Source organism: Lactuca saligna, chromosome 8 (genome assembly GCF_052625555.1).
Source record: "Lactuca saligna cultivar CGN05327 chromosome 8, ASM5262555v1, whole genome shotgun sequence".
Taxonomy (NCBI): domain Eukaryota; kingdom Viridiplantae; phylum Streptophyta; class Magnoliopsida; order Asterales; family Asteraceae; genus Lactuca; species Lactuca saligna.
Genome location: NC_136424.1, coordinates 93,931,324 through 93,948,798, shown reverse-complemented (window position 1 = coordinate 93,948,798; position 17,475 = coordinate 93,931,324). Strand labels below are relative to the sequence as shown.

Here is a 17,475-nt window from a genome sequence, read left to right as displayed (position 1 = left end):
AAATGTATTATTTGGTGAGATTGTCTATATTGACAAGTGTCCAGTTAACTTTTAGAATTCCAAAAATGGTTTTGAACCGAATTTTTTCAGGTTTAAACCGTGTTTTAGTTAGAAAAAAAATTATGTAGTTGGGTATATTGAGTTGAACCGGGGTTGGATCAATTTGGACCGATAAAGGAATCATTTTCCTTTCACAACAAAGATTTGAAACTCCCATGATTTTTCAAATTATTTCTAATAATATTATAAATAAGTTACATAATTTTATATAACATAAAAAAGCATTTACCTAAACCTAAAATTATAACTGTTTGAAAAATCACTTTGATTTAAAAGCACGAAATATATACAAACTGGGTTTAACTAGAAAAAAAAATATGTAGTTTGGTATATTTAGTGGAATCGGTCCGAGTTTGATCTATTTGGACTGTAAAAGAAGCATTTTCCTTTCACTACATACATTTAAAACTCTCATGATTTTTCAAATTATTTCCAATGATATTTTAAAAAAGTTACATAATGTTATATAAATATAAAAAAAAACATCTACCTAAACATAAAATTATAATTGTTTGAAAATTCAAGTTGATTAAAAGCACAAAATATATACGCAGATTATATGCTATAAATGAATTCTTTTTATAATGAACTTTTGGATCTTGAAAATACATATAAACAAACTTTCTATATTAAGTACCTAACTGAATTTATGATTTTTAGAATTGAACAAAAAGTTATTCAATTAAAACTTACTTTTTTGGATAGCAACTTACGAGATTATAGAAAAATGAAACTATTGAACAATAAAGAAAGGGTAAACAAGAGAAATAGTGTTTTACTAAATAAGTTGAAAAATGTTTTATAAACAAGAAAGCGTGTTTTATTATAATGTCTTCATTCCACATCGATGGTGAGAGTAAACAAGAGAATGTTTCCTCTTCTATAAATAGGAAAATTTGTGAAATGTTTCAAATGGACCAAACCATGAGAACTTCCCTTTTTAGGGTGTTGAGGGTATTCTTAGGTGAGATTGTCTTTATTGGCAACTGTCCATTTAAGTTTTAGAATCCCGAAAATGGTTTTGAACAAGATTTTTTTTAGGTTCAAACAGAGTTTCAGTTGAAAAACCGTTACGTAGTTTGGTATATTGAGTTGAATTGGTATGAGTTTGATCAATTTGGACTAATAAAAGAAGCATTTTCCTTTCAGCACGTACATTTGAAACTCCTATGATTTTTCAAATTGTTTCTAATAATATTATAAATAAGTTACCTAAGCACAAAATTATAATTGTTTGAAAAGTAATTTTGATTCAAAAACGCAAAATATATACAAACCGGGTTTCAATAGAAAAAACGTTTTGTAGTTTGGTATATTAAGCTGAATCGGTCCGAGTTTGATCAATTTGGACCGATAAATGAAACATTTTCCTTTCACCACATACATTACTCTCATGATTATTAAAATTGTTTATAATAATATTATAAGTTACATGATGTTATATAAATATAAAAAAAATCTACCTAAACATAAAATTATAATTGTTTGAAAAATCACTTTGATTCAAAAGCACGAAATGTATACTCGATTATATTTTATAAATGAATTCATTTTATAATGAAATTTTGAATCATGAAAATACATATAAACAAACTTTCTATATTAAGTACCTAACTGAATTTATGATTTTAGGATTTAACAAAAAGTTATTCAATAAAAACTTAATTTTTTATAGCAACTTACGAGATTACTGAAAAATGGAACTATTGAACAATAAATTTTCTGGATAACATTTTATTTTTATTATTTAATATTTTATTTAACAAAATGAAATTATTACCAAATAAAGAAATGAGTTTAATTAAAATGTCTTCATCCCACATTGATCGTGAGAGTAAACAAGAGAATATATTTTCCTCTATAAATAGGAAAGGATGGGAAATATTTCAAAGGGACTAAGCCATGAGATCTTTCTTACATCTAACTTTGTAGGACGTTGAATATATTCCTTGGTGAGATTGTCTTTGTCAACAAATGACCAATTAAATTTCAGAAATTCGAAAATGATTTTGGACCGTATTTTTTAGATTTGGATCGAGTTTAATAAGGATCCGAATGTCTTCTGGCTGAGTTAGGCAAATTCGCTTCCATTGGAGGCCGAGTTTAGGTAACATGTCGAGTATTTGGTTGTGTTAGCAAAGTTTTACAACCCTATATGTAATACAATTTAAAGTTTTAACCTTATAAAATACGTCACTATTATCATATGTTCTACATAATTATGGTAATATTTATGATACAAATCATTTTTTTTACTATTTAAGATAAAAAGTTGTCTCTATTATCATATGTTGTACATAATGATAAAATTTAAGATAGATAAAATGATGTTTCTATTATCGTATTTTCTACATCATGATAATATTTAATATAAATATATTAATTTAATATGAAATTATTATTTAATAGATAAAAATAACGATTTATTTATTTTTAAAAATTATTTTTTTCTATTTTAATCATATAACTTTGTATATGTAAAACAATTTCAAGTTCCAATCTTATTTTATAATATAGATCAACATAATAACAATGCAAAAATTCTTTTTTTATATTTTTTATAAAATTATTATTTAACTTTTAATAACAATAATTGGTATGCCAATCGATGTGAAAAAAAAAAAAAAAAAAAAAAATTAAGGTATGCCCAAGAATACAAAGATCGTTCTAGAAACTCCTTGAAACCTCAAGAACCAAAAGATCATCCAAAATTTAACTCCAATCATATATGAAAAATGCGAAAAGAGTTCTCCAGAGGGTTCCTTGGATCCCTCAGTCCAACCTATAAATACCAATCGCATCCAGAATTCAACTCGTCAAGTAAGCGTCGTAGCAATTTTCAGAAACGATCTCTTTGTCATCCTCTTTAATCCCAAATACTATCGAAGTGAAAGAAATGTCGATCATTCCCAGCTTCTTTGGTGGCAGACGAAGCAGCATCTTCGACCCATTCTCTCTTGATATCTGGGACCCCTTTAAAGACTTTCCCTTTCCAACTCCATCCGATGCTTCGAGGGAAACCTCTGCTTTGGTGAACGCCCGTGTGGACTGGAAAGAAACCCCGGAGGCGCACGTGTTTAAGGCCGATCTCCCTGGAATCAAGAAAGAGGAAGTGAAGGTGGAAGTTGAAGACGACAGGATTTTGCAGATCAGCGGTGAGAGGAATGTTGAGAAAGAAGATAAGAATGATACATGGCACAGGGTGGAACGCAGTAGCGGGAAGTTCACAAGGAGGTTTAGGTTGCCGGAGAATTCGAAGATGGATCAGGTGAAGGCTTCAATGGAGAACGGAGTGCTTACAATTACTATACCAAAGGAGGAGGTGAAGAAGCCTGATGTTAAGCCTATTCAAATCTCTGGTTAGAATTTGTACCACGTACGTAATATTTTCTGTATGGTGTTTGTGATTGTGTTTGTATACCAAGTGTTCGACATAATGTTCGCGGTTGTATGTTGTTCTAACTGTAATACATAATAAATTTATTATCCTATTCATTTGAGTGATTTGACCATGGTATATTACGAAATATGATTGTTTCTGATCTAATCTACACGATTTAGGCGTAGGGAAAAGAGCAATTTCAATTTTCAAAACATTAGGTTATATAATCAAACAGTTAAATCTTCATTTTTTGTATGGGTTTATCTGATTATTATATGTAACGGCAATTATGTAACTTATCGTATATCTAGCAGATAAGTTAATGCTTGATAAATGGTTGAAATGATCTTTTAATTGTCTATTAAAAGAACATATTGTTATCTCCAGTTGACATTCAAATATATACATAAATTTACATACTTACATGAATGACGCAGAAAATCATTCTGGGAAGTCCCATAAACGTCAACTTTTTTGTTGGGTGGGGGTGTGGGATTCATGATCCTAATCTGATTTGAATTAATGAATTTGGTATCGTGCCTTTAACAAAACATAAAAATTTGAATCTAAATTTTTACTCTTTAGAATAAAACAAAAGATTTTGTTCTGATTATTTCATATTCATTCAAAGTAAGTGAACAAACATGCAGTTTACGATGGCAGATTAGTAAAGAGTTGAACTAAATCATAAAAAAAACTTGGGCCCTAACGTGAGGCCCAAAACGTGTTCGTCAAACTTAAATAATTAAAAAAACGAGCTCTTTACTCATACATAAAACGATGAAGAGGTCATCGGCCATTAGGAAGTAATGACCGCTTTTAAGCCCAAATGAGCAGCTTTATACTAGATCGGTCACTTTGTGATTTTTTTGAATGGTTTTATCATGATTTCTATCAAGTTACTAAATGAGGGGGAGTTTCAGACGAAATAATTAGGGATCAAAATTGTAATAAATTGAAACCATAGAGATAGTTCGAGTTAAAAAGAGTTATGGATCAACTAGGTAGTCTATCTAAACCACATAGACCATTTGTGTAATTTATCCAAGGTTCTAAAATGTTCGCCAATGGCTTTAATGTTTGTATTAAATGTCGTGCTTTAACAAAATACCTGTCTTAAGTGATACATACATACACACACTAGTCGTTTAGGCGTGCAAAACAGCGGGAGTGAATAGTTTATGAACAGTGATTAACTTATTTCAGTTTTTATGTATACTTGCGGCTATTGCGTCAAACCGTCAAATCATTAAATATTAACCAACTAACAAAATATTGATAATTCTTTAGTCCTTACGATCCTCAAACACTGATAAATCGATTTTTATGTCACTACTTTATAAATTGCAATTAATCAATAAGAATGTTAACTCCAAACAATAGCAACATCTTAACTTGTTTCGGAACTTTGACCGGTTTAATGTGTCGTGAGTTTGTAATATTCAACCTGTTTTTTATTTGCAGTCTATCTTGAATTGTTTTTTGGTCCTGAAACCATATATAAATTATAATTAAAACACAATTGTTTATCGTAGTAAAGATCATCTCTGAAAAAAAAAATTACCTATTTTAATTTTAAAACACATGTTTATACATTTATTTGTTTTATAGTATTTTACTTTCAATTCTTTATTTTTAATAATGTATTTTCAATTTTTTTTATTATTAACCCTCAATAAAAAATTATGATGTGATGACAATCATTGGAAAGTATCACACTTGTTTATAAGATTTTCGACCCACTAAATATACAAACATCATGATAAAGTGGTTATACCTTTGATGCAAAATATTGATTTTTAAATGATTGGTTTGTGTCAAAAAGTTTGTTTCTAATAAATTGGAAACCTACAATAACATAACAAATTAGGTAATATCAAGGTTGTAAAAAAAACTTGTAAAAGGTGCACATGCTCATTACAAAAAAAAAATGTCATAAAATGAATGATGTATTAAACATTTCTTATTTCTCATTTTGGCAAAATAAATTACATAATATTTATACTAAACTGAATAGTAGGGTACACTCTTTACCCATAACCAAAGGATATCAACTCAACCTCATGACACGCTCTTTACAGATAACAAAATGATATTAACTCAATTTCCTGATATGAAGTATATTGGCCACGTTTTTAGAATAGTTTTAGGAAAGTTTCTCCGTATTATTAAACTAAAACTTTGTAATTTTTAAGTATATTTCTATCTCAAAATAAAAATATGTCACAAACACATACACAAATAACACACACATACAACAAACACACAACACACATACATATCAGACACAACACATACCAAAAATATATATAAAGTTTACATCATTTTCGCCATGTAATTGACTTTTTTTCCTTGTATTTTTCATTTCTTCATCTGCTTCATCCTTCTCTTCAACAAATCATAAATTCAAATACACTTTAACCAACTAATGCCAACTAAATCTAAAGTTACAGTAAATAAAACTAAAATCAAGCATATTTATATAAAAAATCATAATCTTAAAAAGGAATAAACTAAAAAATAAGAGATGTTTGACAATATAAATGCAACTGAATCTTCTAAAAACTGGAGAATGGACAAATTATATTTTCACCCATTTTGACCTATTATCCAACTTAACTAGCCCACCCATTTTGAACCATTACCCAACCCAATAGATTCTCTTTAGGAAGGTCATACCTGCTATTGAAACCTTTCCAAACATATTTTGACAAAGTTCTTTACAAAACAACACTAAAAGTACGGTTTTTGCATAAAACTATCTTGTGGATTTTGCTTAGAACTTACCAGACAATAACTTTAGTTTAACCAGTGTCTCCTTCAAAGCAAACAGGGTAGGATAATTCGATCAAGATGAATTCAATGCAAAAACTTACGGATGTAATCAAAATGTAACCCAAAAATGTTAGACAATTAAGAAGAATGAGCTTTTAAATAATCAAATAAGAAAATACAAATGAAATAAGAAGATACTCCATTAAGAAGAACATAATAACATGTTGTAAAGAAACGCCACATCTTCAATCGATCATAGATCTAAACTGCCATTGAAACACAAAAATATAAAGCATTTCTAGAAAACAAATCAGAATCATTTTAAAGGTTGGCGCGGAGAGAGAGAGAGAGAGAGAGAGAGAGAGAGAGAGAGAGAGAGAGAGAGAGAGAGAGAGAGAGAGAGAGAGAGAGAGAGAGAGAGAGAGAGAGAGAGAGAGAGAGAGAGAGAACGTAACCTATTTGTGAAATACTCTTCAACGATCTCACACCTGCTTTCATTTTCCAGCATAAAATTGTAACATCCCAAAAATACGGTTCAAAATTTTCGTTTTTAAATCATTAATAAAACCATAATCGTCATCATCTTATAAAAATCATATACCATGTTTCTCAAAAATATCATAAAATTTGTCAACATGTATCGAATATCAGAGTAAATATCCCAGGCTGGAAAAACTGTGGTGTGTAACATGCGATCATCCCGAGCGCTTCCCTTTGCTAGTTGAAGTACCTGAAACTAAAATTGAAAACCGTAAGCATGAATCTTAGTGAGCTCCCCCAAACTACCACATACCATACACATAACAAATAACATATCTTGGGCCCCACCCTTGCTACATCGAATCTAGCTCGGAATCGGCTTTCCCGACATCGGGGCCTGCCCAACATCAAACCCTATTCGGCATCGGACCCCGTCCGACATCGAGCCCCGCCCGACATCGAGCAGATCTCGGCATACATAATAACATATCAAGTAACATATAACATATCACATATACTAACATGAAAACATTCCTCGGGTCCCATCCGACATCGGACCGAGATCCAGAAACATACTATCATATCATACTAACAAGACATTCCTCGGGCTTACCCCAACATCGGACCGAAATCCGGAAGCATACTACATTCCTCAGGAACCGCCCCGGCATCGGATCGGAGTCCGAAAACATACTATCATACATACTAACTAGACATTCCTCGGGCTTTCCCAGGCATCAGACCAAAATCTGGAACTCCTAACACATAACGAACTCATGCAAGAGTCACAAAGACATCAAGCATACACGCATACAAGCATTCCTCGGGACCGCCCCGACATCGGATTGAGATACGGAAATGCATATAACTCTATATCGAGCCCCGCCCGGCATCGGACCGTAATCCGTAACTACTACTAACTAAACAAGCCGACCTTGGTGCCTTCGACCTGTTCCTACATGAGAAAACTCACCTTGCAAAGATGTCTTTGAAATCTCGCGGTGATGAATATCTAATAGTTGCTCCAACGTCTCCCCAGTTATCAAAATCACAATAATACTTAGCTAAGATCTAAAAATCCTTCTTAGGGTAAAATAACCATTTTAGCCTTGGTCAAAGTCAACACTCTGTTCAAGGTCAAAGCCAAGGTCAACTCCCAGTCAACCCAATCGCTGAGTTATCTGCTATCTCGTCGAGTCCTATGCTATCAGCCTTGTGATAAACTAAGCCAACTCATCAAGTCCCTTAACAGACTCGTCGAATTCCACCTTCTACAGTCTCAGGAGAAAACGAGTCAACTCATCGAGTCCCTTCACATACTCGCCGAGTTCTTTAGCTTCTTAGTCTAGATCTCGTCCATCTAGCTGAGTTACTTCCTAACTCAATGAGCTCACTCAGAAACATAAAAGGTTTTGGGGATCAGGACTCGACTCGCCGAGTCACATGAACAACTCTCGAGTCCCTTACATGCAAAAACCATGTAGTCGATTTTAATCAATTCCAATGCTTCGAACTCACAGATCTGGACTCCTTAGGCTAGCCTAACACGTAAAGTTGCTAACTTTACGTGTATGCATGGTGTTAGGAAGCTAAAACACCAAAACCAGGCTAAAATGAAGACCTAATGCATGGAATGGGGACATGGCTGAATAAAGGTGGCAACTTTGAGCTTTTGGAGCTCAAGAGTGCCCAGATCTAAAGTTCTTACATCCCCAAAAGCCCACAAATCGAAAATGGCCTTGGAAATGGCCGAAAAATGACAAGAAAAGATTAAGAAGACTTGAGGGCTGATTAGGTTTTCGAGAGTAGGATGTGGAGGTGATGGAGGCTGGGGTGGAGGCCTGGTATGATGCTTAAATAGGGTGCAAACCCTAAATATTAGGGTTTCTAATTAAATCCCGTGTCCAAACTGCCATCTACTCGACGAGTTAGGGCTACCAACTCGTCGAGTAGCTCTTACAAAATGAATACTTTAATAGATTAAATGTGTACCAGGAACAGGGCGTTACAATTCTCCCCCACTTGTTTTAGACTTCGTGCTCGATGTTTACTGTATCTGAAAACAACTCTAGGTAGTGCTCCCTCATCTCCTCCTCGGGCTCTTAAGTCTACTCCGAACCCTTTCAGTGTTGTCACTGCACCTTCACTAACTCGAATCTCTTGTTCCTCAGCTCCTTCGTCTTGCGATCCAGGATCACCATCGATCTCTCAATGTAATTCAGACTGTCATCAACCTGAATATCCTCTAAGGGCACAAGCACCACACCGTCCACCAAGAACTTCTATAACTGGGAAGCATGGAAAGTGATGTGGATCTGGATGAGCTCTATTGGAAGATCCAATATGTACGCTACCCTGCCCACCTGTGGCATGACCCTGAAGGGGCCGATATACCTGGGCCCAGCTTGCCCCGTTTCTAGAACTAGATGACACCCTTCCATGGTGACACTTTCAGGAGGACAATGTCTTCCACCTGAAACTCCAAGTCTGAATGCTGCTTGTTAGCGTAACTCTTCTGCCGACTCTGAGCGGTCTGGAGCCTGCTCCGAACCTGCTGGATCCGCTCAGTGGTCTTGAGTACCACCTTTGTACTCCCCATGACCCTCTAACCGACCTCGCCCCAACAGATTGGGGTCATACACTTCCTCCCATAGAGGATCTCTAAGGGAGGTCGGTCTATGCTGACATGGTAACTGTTGTTATACGAAAATTACGCTAATAGAAGATATGTATCCCAACTGTAACCGAATTCCACAACACATGTATGAAGCATGTACTCGAGAGTCTGAATCATTCTTTTGCTCTGTCCGTCCGTCTGGGGGTGGAAAGCGGTGTTGAAGTGGAGACGAGTACCCATCTCATTGTGAAAATGCTTCCAAAATCTGGAAGTAAAATGGACGTCTCGTTCTGACACTACCGAGACAGGCACTCCATGCCCTGCCACTACCGCTCGCACATAAATCTCGGCTAGCTTCTCGACCGATATGCTCTCCTGGATTGGGATAAAGTAAGCGCTCTTGGTTAATCAATCCATGATAACCCATATCGAATCAAGCCCACGTGCGGTCCTGAGAAGCTTGGTGTTAAAATCCATAGTAATGTCCTCCCATTTCCACACGGGGATGTCTAACGGCTGCATCTTGTCGTGAGGCCTTTGTTGCTCTGCCTTGACCTTCTTGTAGGTCAGACATCTCTCTACATACCAAGCAACATCCCGCTTCATGCAGGTCCACCATTAATTAGGTCGAAGATCTCTGTACATCTTCATTGCCCCGGGATGGATGGAGAACCTGAACTTGTGGGCCTCATCCATCAATATTTATCGTACTCTACCCCGGTATGGTACCCAGACCCTACCAAGCAGGGTCAACAACCCACGACTATCATAATCAAAGGAGGCCACCTAGCCCATAATCTGTTCGCACTTCCGGCGCTCCTCCTTCAGTCCCTTGACCTGCGACTCTCGGATCTGCTCCAAAAATGAAGTAATTGTTGGGTTTTGAGCATTCTAACACTCCTAAGTGTACATGCAACCCTAAATACCTTGGATCTATGTTTTCTCTATTATACATGCAAATAAGATCTCTCTAAGGCTTTAATCCTAACTAGCATATTATGAAGTTCTTATACTACAAAGTACTAGTTAGATAACATACCTTTTGATGTAGCTTGATGTCTTCAAGCTTTAAGAGCTTAGTCCCAATAGTTTGGAAGCCTCAAGTGGAATCACAAATCACCAAAACACCTTGGAAGACTTTAGAGAATATGAATACTAGGTTCTCTTTAGTGAAATCGGCTAGCCCTTCTTAGTGTACCCACACTAGTGCCAATTTCACCAACCAAGGACATCTTTATATAGTATGGAGACTAGGGTTAAACCCATGACCTTTCATTTCATATGATCCATGGGTTAAAGACTCCATGGACTATCCATGAAAGCTTAGCCCAACCTAAATGAACTTGGCCCATTCCATATATATAAGAGTCCATATTCAATTAGTTCATTTTGATCACTTAATTAATTCTAAATTAAGTCTTGATCAATACTAATTAAATAATATGATTCCTTATTAATATATTAGAACTTATAATATACTAATATAAATCATAAATATACTATTCTCAAAAGACTATCCATATAAATTGTGTCGGTGAAGTGCAACCCAAATGGACCTTGCTGAGTAGGGTCAAGTACATACGAAATATAGTTATGGACTTAGACATTAATCCAATAGTCTCCCACTTGGATAAGTCTAAAACTATTATTGAGTATGACTTCAAAACCTAACTGGCAATCGTAGCTCTTAAAGCCGCTGTCGAACTCTGATCTTATGAACGAACTTGTCCATTAGATAAGGGATCATATATTCCTCCATTCTAGATATCATATGGACGAGACATGGATTATAATCATTCTCTCTATCCATTTGTTGTTTCCCGATTTCCGATTTATGACGACTGACTAATTGAATAAATCAAATCAGTCCTGGCCCGGCCGAGCACTTCCATTTGTCATCATCAAATCATCGAGGGGCCCACATATATCGCTTTTATCCCGAAGGTAAAAGGAATGGATAAACTTGGACTCATATGGCTTGTTCTACTACTTGTTGAATCATACACAAAGGCACGTTTTATAACACCGAGTTACCGAATGCGTTTTCATGCAATCAATGTACAACCAACTCATAGTAACAACTCATATCTCTAGGTTTGAAGAATATAAGATATTATCGTCTCATGATCACTCGTGATAAAATTCATGAAGTGATTCCAATGAGCGTGGGTTGAATCCAATACTCAAAACTTATGAGCACTCATGAGTGTTGTAGCCCTTTGTCCAACACCTTAGACCTCTACAAGCTAACCCATGACAGTCTTAATGCATATCTACTTCCAACATATGACCGAATGTGGATGGTTTGAATAACTTAGTCATTCCGGAAGAATAACCTAGTTTATCCTGGAAGTCAAAACATGCAAAATGAAACACAATAATAATCGAATCCAATATGGTCTCAGAACTTATGAATATAAATAAAACACCTTTTATTTATCACCATATGATTACACATTATTCATTGTATACTATTTCAGCTATCAACTTTATTCTTGAATTTAAGAAAATAGTTGTCCCATGCTCCAAGCATGTACACTATGTTTTCTAAACACTAGTCATGCCATACACCAAGTATGCATACTATGTTTTTCTATGATCTTTACTTTGTGAAATAGATTAACTGAACATAACTCCAATGATCCTTTTTCACAATCCCAAATCCTTACTGCAAATGCAAGAATTCCAAACTCATGCCATTTACTGGAATCTGTTAGATTCTAAACTTATATGCATTGATCTTCTTGTAATGATTATGCACAAATTCACAAACTTGGCACCAATCATTACAGAGTATTCCAAAGGAGATCAGCTCCTTGGAAACATCCTTCTTGCATTAAGTTTCCTAGTCTCACACAGATTGAATAATTTCTAACTTTGAAACATTTCTAGATTCATTTTGACTATCACTTCTGAACAAGAGTTGCCTCCTTACAGATTATGTCAACATGGTCCTTCCAGAATTAATACTATACTTCCAACTGTCCTTGAGCACCCAATCTTTGGTAAACCTTAGATCGTCCTCGACAATTGTTTAATCCTTTTAGTCATATCCAATTCTAGACCTTATCCCTTCTTAATGCCCCAGGCATTTGAAATTTTCTAGAACGGATGAATATAGAACATGTAATTGATCCTATATTCGAAGCATATGGGACACGATTCATGATGTCTCACATAAAGACTACACTAGTCTTTTGCTATACTATTTCCATTTCAATTTGCCAAGTTCTCATAATTTACATTATGAAAAGGGATGCCATAATCATAATCGAATTTTAGAACGCAAATAATGGACCCATATACAAAATTTCCTTATGTTGAGCCATTCCAACATGAAATCTATATATATATATATCCTTGACTAAATACGATTAAAACCTCAATCTAAGCTTTTAGATTTGAGATGAAGTATAATTTCCTCTCCCTTAATTATAGCAAAACAACTCTTTCCCAATTGAAACTTTGTTTTCTATAATTAACATTGATAACTTGAAATCTTTATCATAATTATCATGCTCCCACTAACATGATGATTATGAGCATAACACTTATGCTCCCACTAGCTTTGACATGTACTCAGAAATCAGTTGACTTTCTTACCAAAGATCAGATTTCTGATACTCGATTGTTTTGATAAAACTTTATCAAAATCATACACCTTGCCTTAGATAGCACACTTGTGTGTCTGAACAATTTTAAGAACTATGAAAAAGGGATGCCGTAATCATAGTATCGATTGTTTAGACCTTTGCCACTTCTCACAAGTCCATGTTAGTGTGCCGGTAAACCACACACGCTCCACTAACGACTTTGAGAATGCAAATATTACAATTGCTATCTAGCTAAAATCTACTTAGTGAAAGAGTTTCCTCACTATCATTTTCATGAATCATAGAGAAACCTTATGACACTTAGATTTACTGGTGTATGTGTTCTTATCCATGTGAATTTTCCAAAACCATAGTCACAAGACAAGGATAATGACAAATCCAAACTCATATGGATTGAACTCAATCTTGATTTCTTGCCACCTGGCAGCTCAAGGGCCTGCCATTGCTTCCAATTTGTTGTGCAACCAATTGAGAACTCTAAGAACTCATATGCAAAGCCAACTTTAACTGGAATGGGCATAGAATAAGTCAACACGATGGTTATAAACCTCAAGTCGTGTGCTAGTGGAGAACTTCAGGTTCTATTCTTGATTAGTTCTTGAGACTTTCAAGACCTTTAAGACTCCCACTGTCCTCTTGACCTATAAGACTCCCTTGTCAAACATCCAAGATATAATGCGGATTCTAATCAAGACAAACACTTCACACAATTGGCCTTAGTTGGTCTTTGTTTTATCCAAAACATCACAACTTACCAATGTCAAATGTACAAGAGTAGGAAACTTTTACTGTTACATTTGATAAGTGTTTTTAAACCTTCTTTAAGACTTATCACTCAAATTACAATCTTGGAGTATGACTCTAAGACTTGTATTGGAACGAAGTATGACTCATCTTCTTGATTTAAACATTTCAACAATTCAAGATTCCTCTTCTTATTCATAAGAATGCACTAAGATTTCCTTAGAGAACTAATTGTGATATGGTTTCTTAATCATTAAGATGATCACAAAACTGATACTAAAGTACTCTCCCATCTTTTCAGATTGGAGAAACTTTTATCCTTCTGCCTAAGTTGATTCTTCTTATTCGCTCTGCCTTACATTGGAACCTTTTCCAATGTCTCAGAATTACACTTAAGCTTGTAAGAATAACCATATTTACTGAGCTTTAGTAAATTATGACGAATAATCTTATCGATCTTTTGTGGTGGACGTGACCAGTGCAGAAGAATGTGTACTCGATCCCTTAGTCTGTTACTTGACTCACACATCCATGTGAACAAGTAGTTAGTCTTAATTTTCCAATACTTGAAAGTTCTCATTCATCATGCTATACAACTTAAATGATTCCAAGTTCTGGTCCAATTGAAACTTGGGTGATGAGAATCTTTCCTTAGTTGGTAAAGTTAGACATTACCACAAATGAAAGAATCAATTTTATATTTCCACTCTTGCTATTATTGGAATCATATAAGCAACAAATTTTCCTCAAATGCCATTGTAAGGATATTTTAAAATAAATATAATCAAAATTTTTTTATTTTAAAACTTTGAGGAAAAATTTATCCTTACAACCCATATGAAAACTTGTTGTTATCTATTCCTAAGCAATGTCTCATAACTCCTAAGAAGTAGCTCAAGAATCCAATCTTCAAATTATGTGATAGACATCCATCTACGTGATCATATTCAACATATTCTTTCTTTAAGTTTCTTCACTTTTCTTTGATTCTTAAAACATCACCATGTAACCCAGTCACATCATGTATCAAGAATCTCAGAATAGAAACTTAGCAGAGTTAGATAGCGGACTTTACCTGAAGTATAGTCAAACTTATTGACTTTAACATCCTTAGGTGTGTTTGGCAGCTTTGCAACTAATTCCCCTTTCTTTGGCAATATAAACATATGGACCCTTTGATAATGGTACACGGGACTATCTCATACTTGGCCTTTCTCTTTACCATTTGGTCAACCGAGTTGACTATGGCCGATCCCTTTCCACTGGGAAGAGAGAGCTTTACTAAATATCCAATGTCATCATTGTTAATGTCCATAAAGTTTTAGGAAGTTGATCATAGCAAATAGATAAGATCATTAAGGGTCTTGTCATAGTCTGTTTCATAGGTGTTCCAAAAGAACTCACTATGTGACTTAGAAAGTAGTTGAACCACCAACATTCTCAAGACTTTGACACCCAACTCTCCCGGCTTGTCAATGTGTGACTACATCTCCAAGAAGTGATCACACCTAGACCTTGCCTTGTCAGTAGGGCTTGCGTGACCTTGAACTTATGGGTTAGGGAGAATAATTTAAGGAGGATAAAGAAGTATGATTTCCAAAGGACATCATCTTCATTTAAGAAAGCTTGTTTCAAGAGATTTGGGAAGATCATAAATGTCTAAACCAGACATATTTTTGGGAGATATTCAAGATAGTTGATTTAAAGTCCTTAATATAACACCCAATATGAAATATTAAGGCTAAGACCCTACAAACTGTTTTATAACTTGGAAGAGGGATGCTGTAATCCAAGCTATATAATATTTGAAGGTAGGTGAATGACGATTCACCAACTTCCACCAAGATAAACGAAATGTATTATTAGGTTTAATTTGGATTTGAAACTCCTAGATCTTTTGAGATTCATTGAAATTTTCAATGGCATGTTTCAATATCGAGTATGACCTTCAGGTTTTGTGACTGGGATGCCGAGGATCACAAAACAAGGTGTGAAGTAACCATGCAAATATACTGGGTACCCTTAATATTTACCCCTCAATCGATGTGCCGGTTAACCACACATGCTCCATCGATACTATGATAAACATTCAGTTACCATTTGCCTACCTTGTTAAATACGAGTTAGTGTGCCGATTAACCACACACGCTCCACTAACCGACTTAAACAAAGTGCAAAGTGTAATTTCATGGATTAGCACCTTATTCACATTTTCCTAAGTAACTAAGATTGGGTATTATTAAGAGTTTAGTTACTTAGTATTTATCATTAATACTTTTAATGAAGGGAGAATTATAGTCCTGTCAAACCCGTTTGGCTAACGACCCTCCACCGGTCAAGAAAGCGGTGGGTGAGAGTGGACACCCATTATACTGTCATTTTATAGGCAGTAACCTTATACCCCCCCCCCCCTTATAGACCAATTTCATGAATGAGGCCTACTAACGGTAAGACTGACTTTACTCTTATACATATATATATATATATATATATATATATATATATATATATATATATATATATAAAGTTTATTATCTTATAATATTATAAAGTATAAGGGTTGAATTTTAACTTTTAAATTCTAAAGGGCTAACTTGGAATTAAAGTATTCATAAGAGAAAACTTTTCAAATTCCAAAACTTGAGGGCATGTTTTGAAAATATTCAAAACTAGTTAATTCCATAACTTATGTGTTTAAAGTAGTTTTAAATTAAAAACTCTTCCAGTTCCATAACTTGAGGACAAGTTATGGAAGACTTTAAACTAATAAAAGAATGTAATTTTTTCTTTATTTGTAACATATGGAATTAATTAAGGTTACACATTTTAATGATTTAATGAAGTGACTCGTGAACCTCCATAACTTGAGGAAAAGTTATGGAGTCATCAAAGCATTCAATGAAAACAACACTGTTCATTTTTGTAACCTATGTTAACTTTTATGAGTTTTAAGATTCATAAATGTGACTTTTAAGTTACATAAACACATTTTATGAACTTCTTTTGGACTAATTTGGATTAAAACCAACTATCACATAATTTTTTTCATTAATCTAAATTCACTCATAAAACAAGGTAACACAAAAAACTTTTGGTGATCCATAACATATTCTTAAGTTATGGAATTCTTTAAAACATTAATACCAATTTTGTAACTCCATAAAAACTTTGAATCAATTTTTTTTAAAACGTTTTCATATCTATAACTTATGGAGGTTTCAAAAAATAAAACTCTTTAGATCAAACTTTTAAAACTAATAAAATAATCATATCATTTTATCTTTTACTAAATTTGACCTAATTCAACTCATATAGTAAATTATTCAAATTTTACAAATAATTAGTTTTTCATAAGAACAAGTAATTATCTTAAAATTTGACAAACTTCATGTTTTTTTTCCTTTTTTTTTCAACTTTGAAAATAAAATATTTGCATCAATATAATAGAAAACAACCCTTGGCTCTGATACCACTGTTGGGTTTTGAGCATTCTAGCACTCCTAAGTGTACATGCAACCCTAAATACCTTGGATCTATGTTTTCTCTATTATACATGCAAATAAGATCTCTCCAAGGATTTAATCCTAACTAGCATATTATGAAGTTCTTATACTACAAAGTACTAGTTAGATAACATACCTTTTGATGTAGCTTGATGTCTTCCAGCTTTAAGAGCTTAGCCCCAATAGTGTGGAAGCCTCAAGTGGAATCACAAATCACCAAAACACCTTGGAAGACCTTAGAGAATATGAATACTTGGTTCTCTTTAGTGAAATCGGCTAGCCCTTCTTAGTGTACCCACA

At 34.3% G+C, this 17,475-nt stretch overlaps 1 protein-coding gene across 1 annotated transcript; it reads left to right on the top strand.

The window, feature by feature from the left end:
- The first annotated feature begins 2,746 nt into the window (after nucleotides 1-2,746).
- Nucleotides 2,747-3,560, top strand: LOC145011065 (17.3 kDa class I heat shock protein-like). The gene has a single exon (XM_078969688.1). It carries the CDS (start codon nucleotides 2,957-2,959, stop codon nucleotides 3,422-3,424), a length of 468 nt encoding a protein of 155 aa, XP_078825814.1. The 5' UTR covers nucleotides 2,747-2,956; the 3' UTR covers nucleotides 3,425-3,560.
- Nucleotides 3,561-17,475: the final 13,915 nt, after the last annotated feature.

What these genes read in the sequence shown, in the direction of transcription:
- LOC145011065 (XM_078969688.1), top strand. Translation starts at nt 2,957, where the DNA reads ATGTCGATCATTCCCAGCTTCTTTGGTGGCAGACGAAGCAGCATCTTC.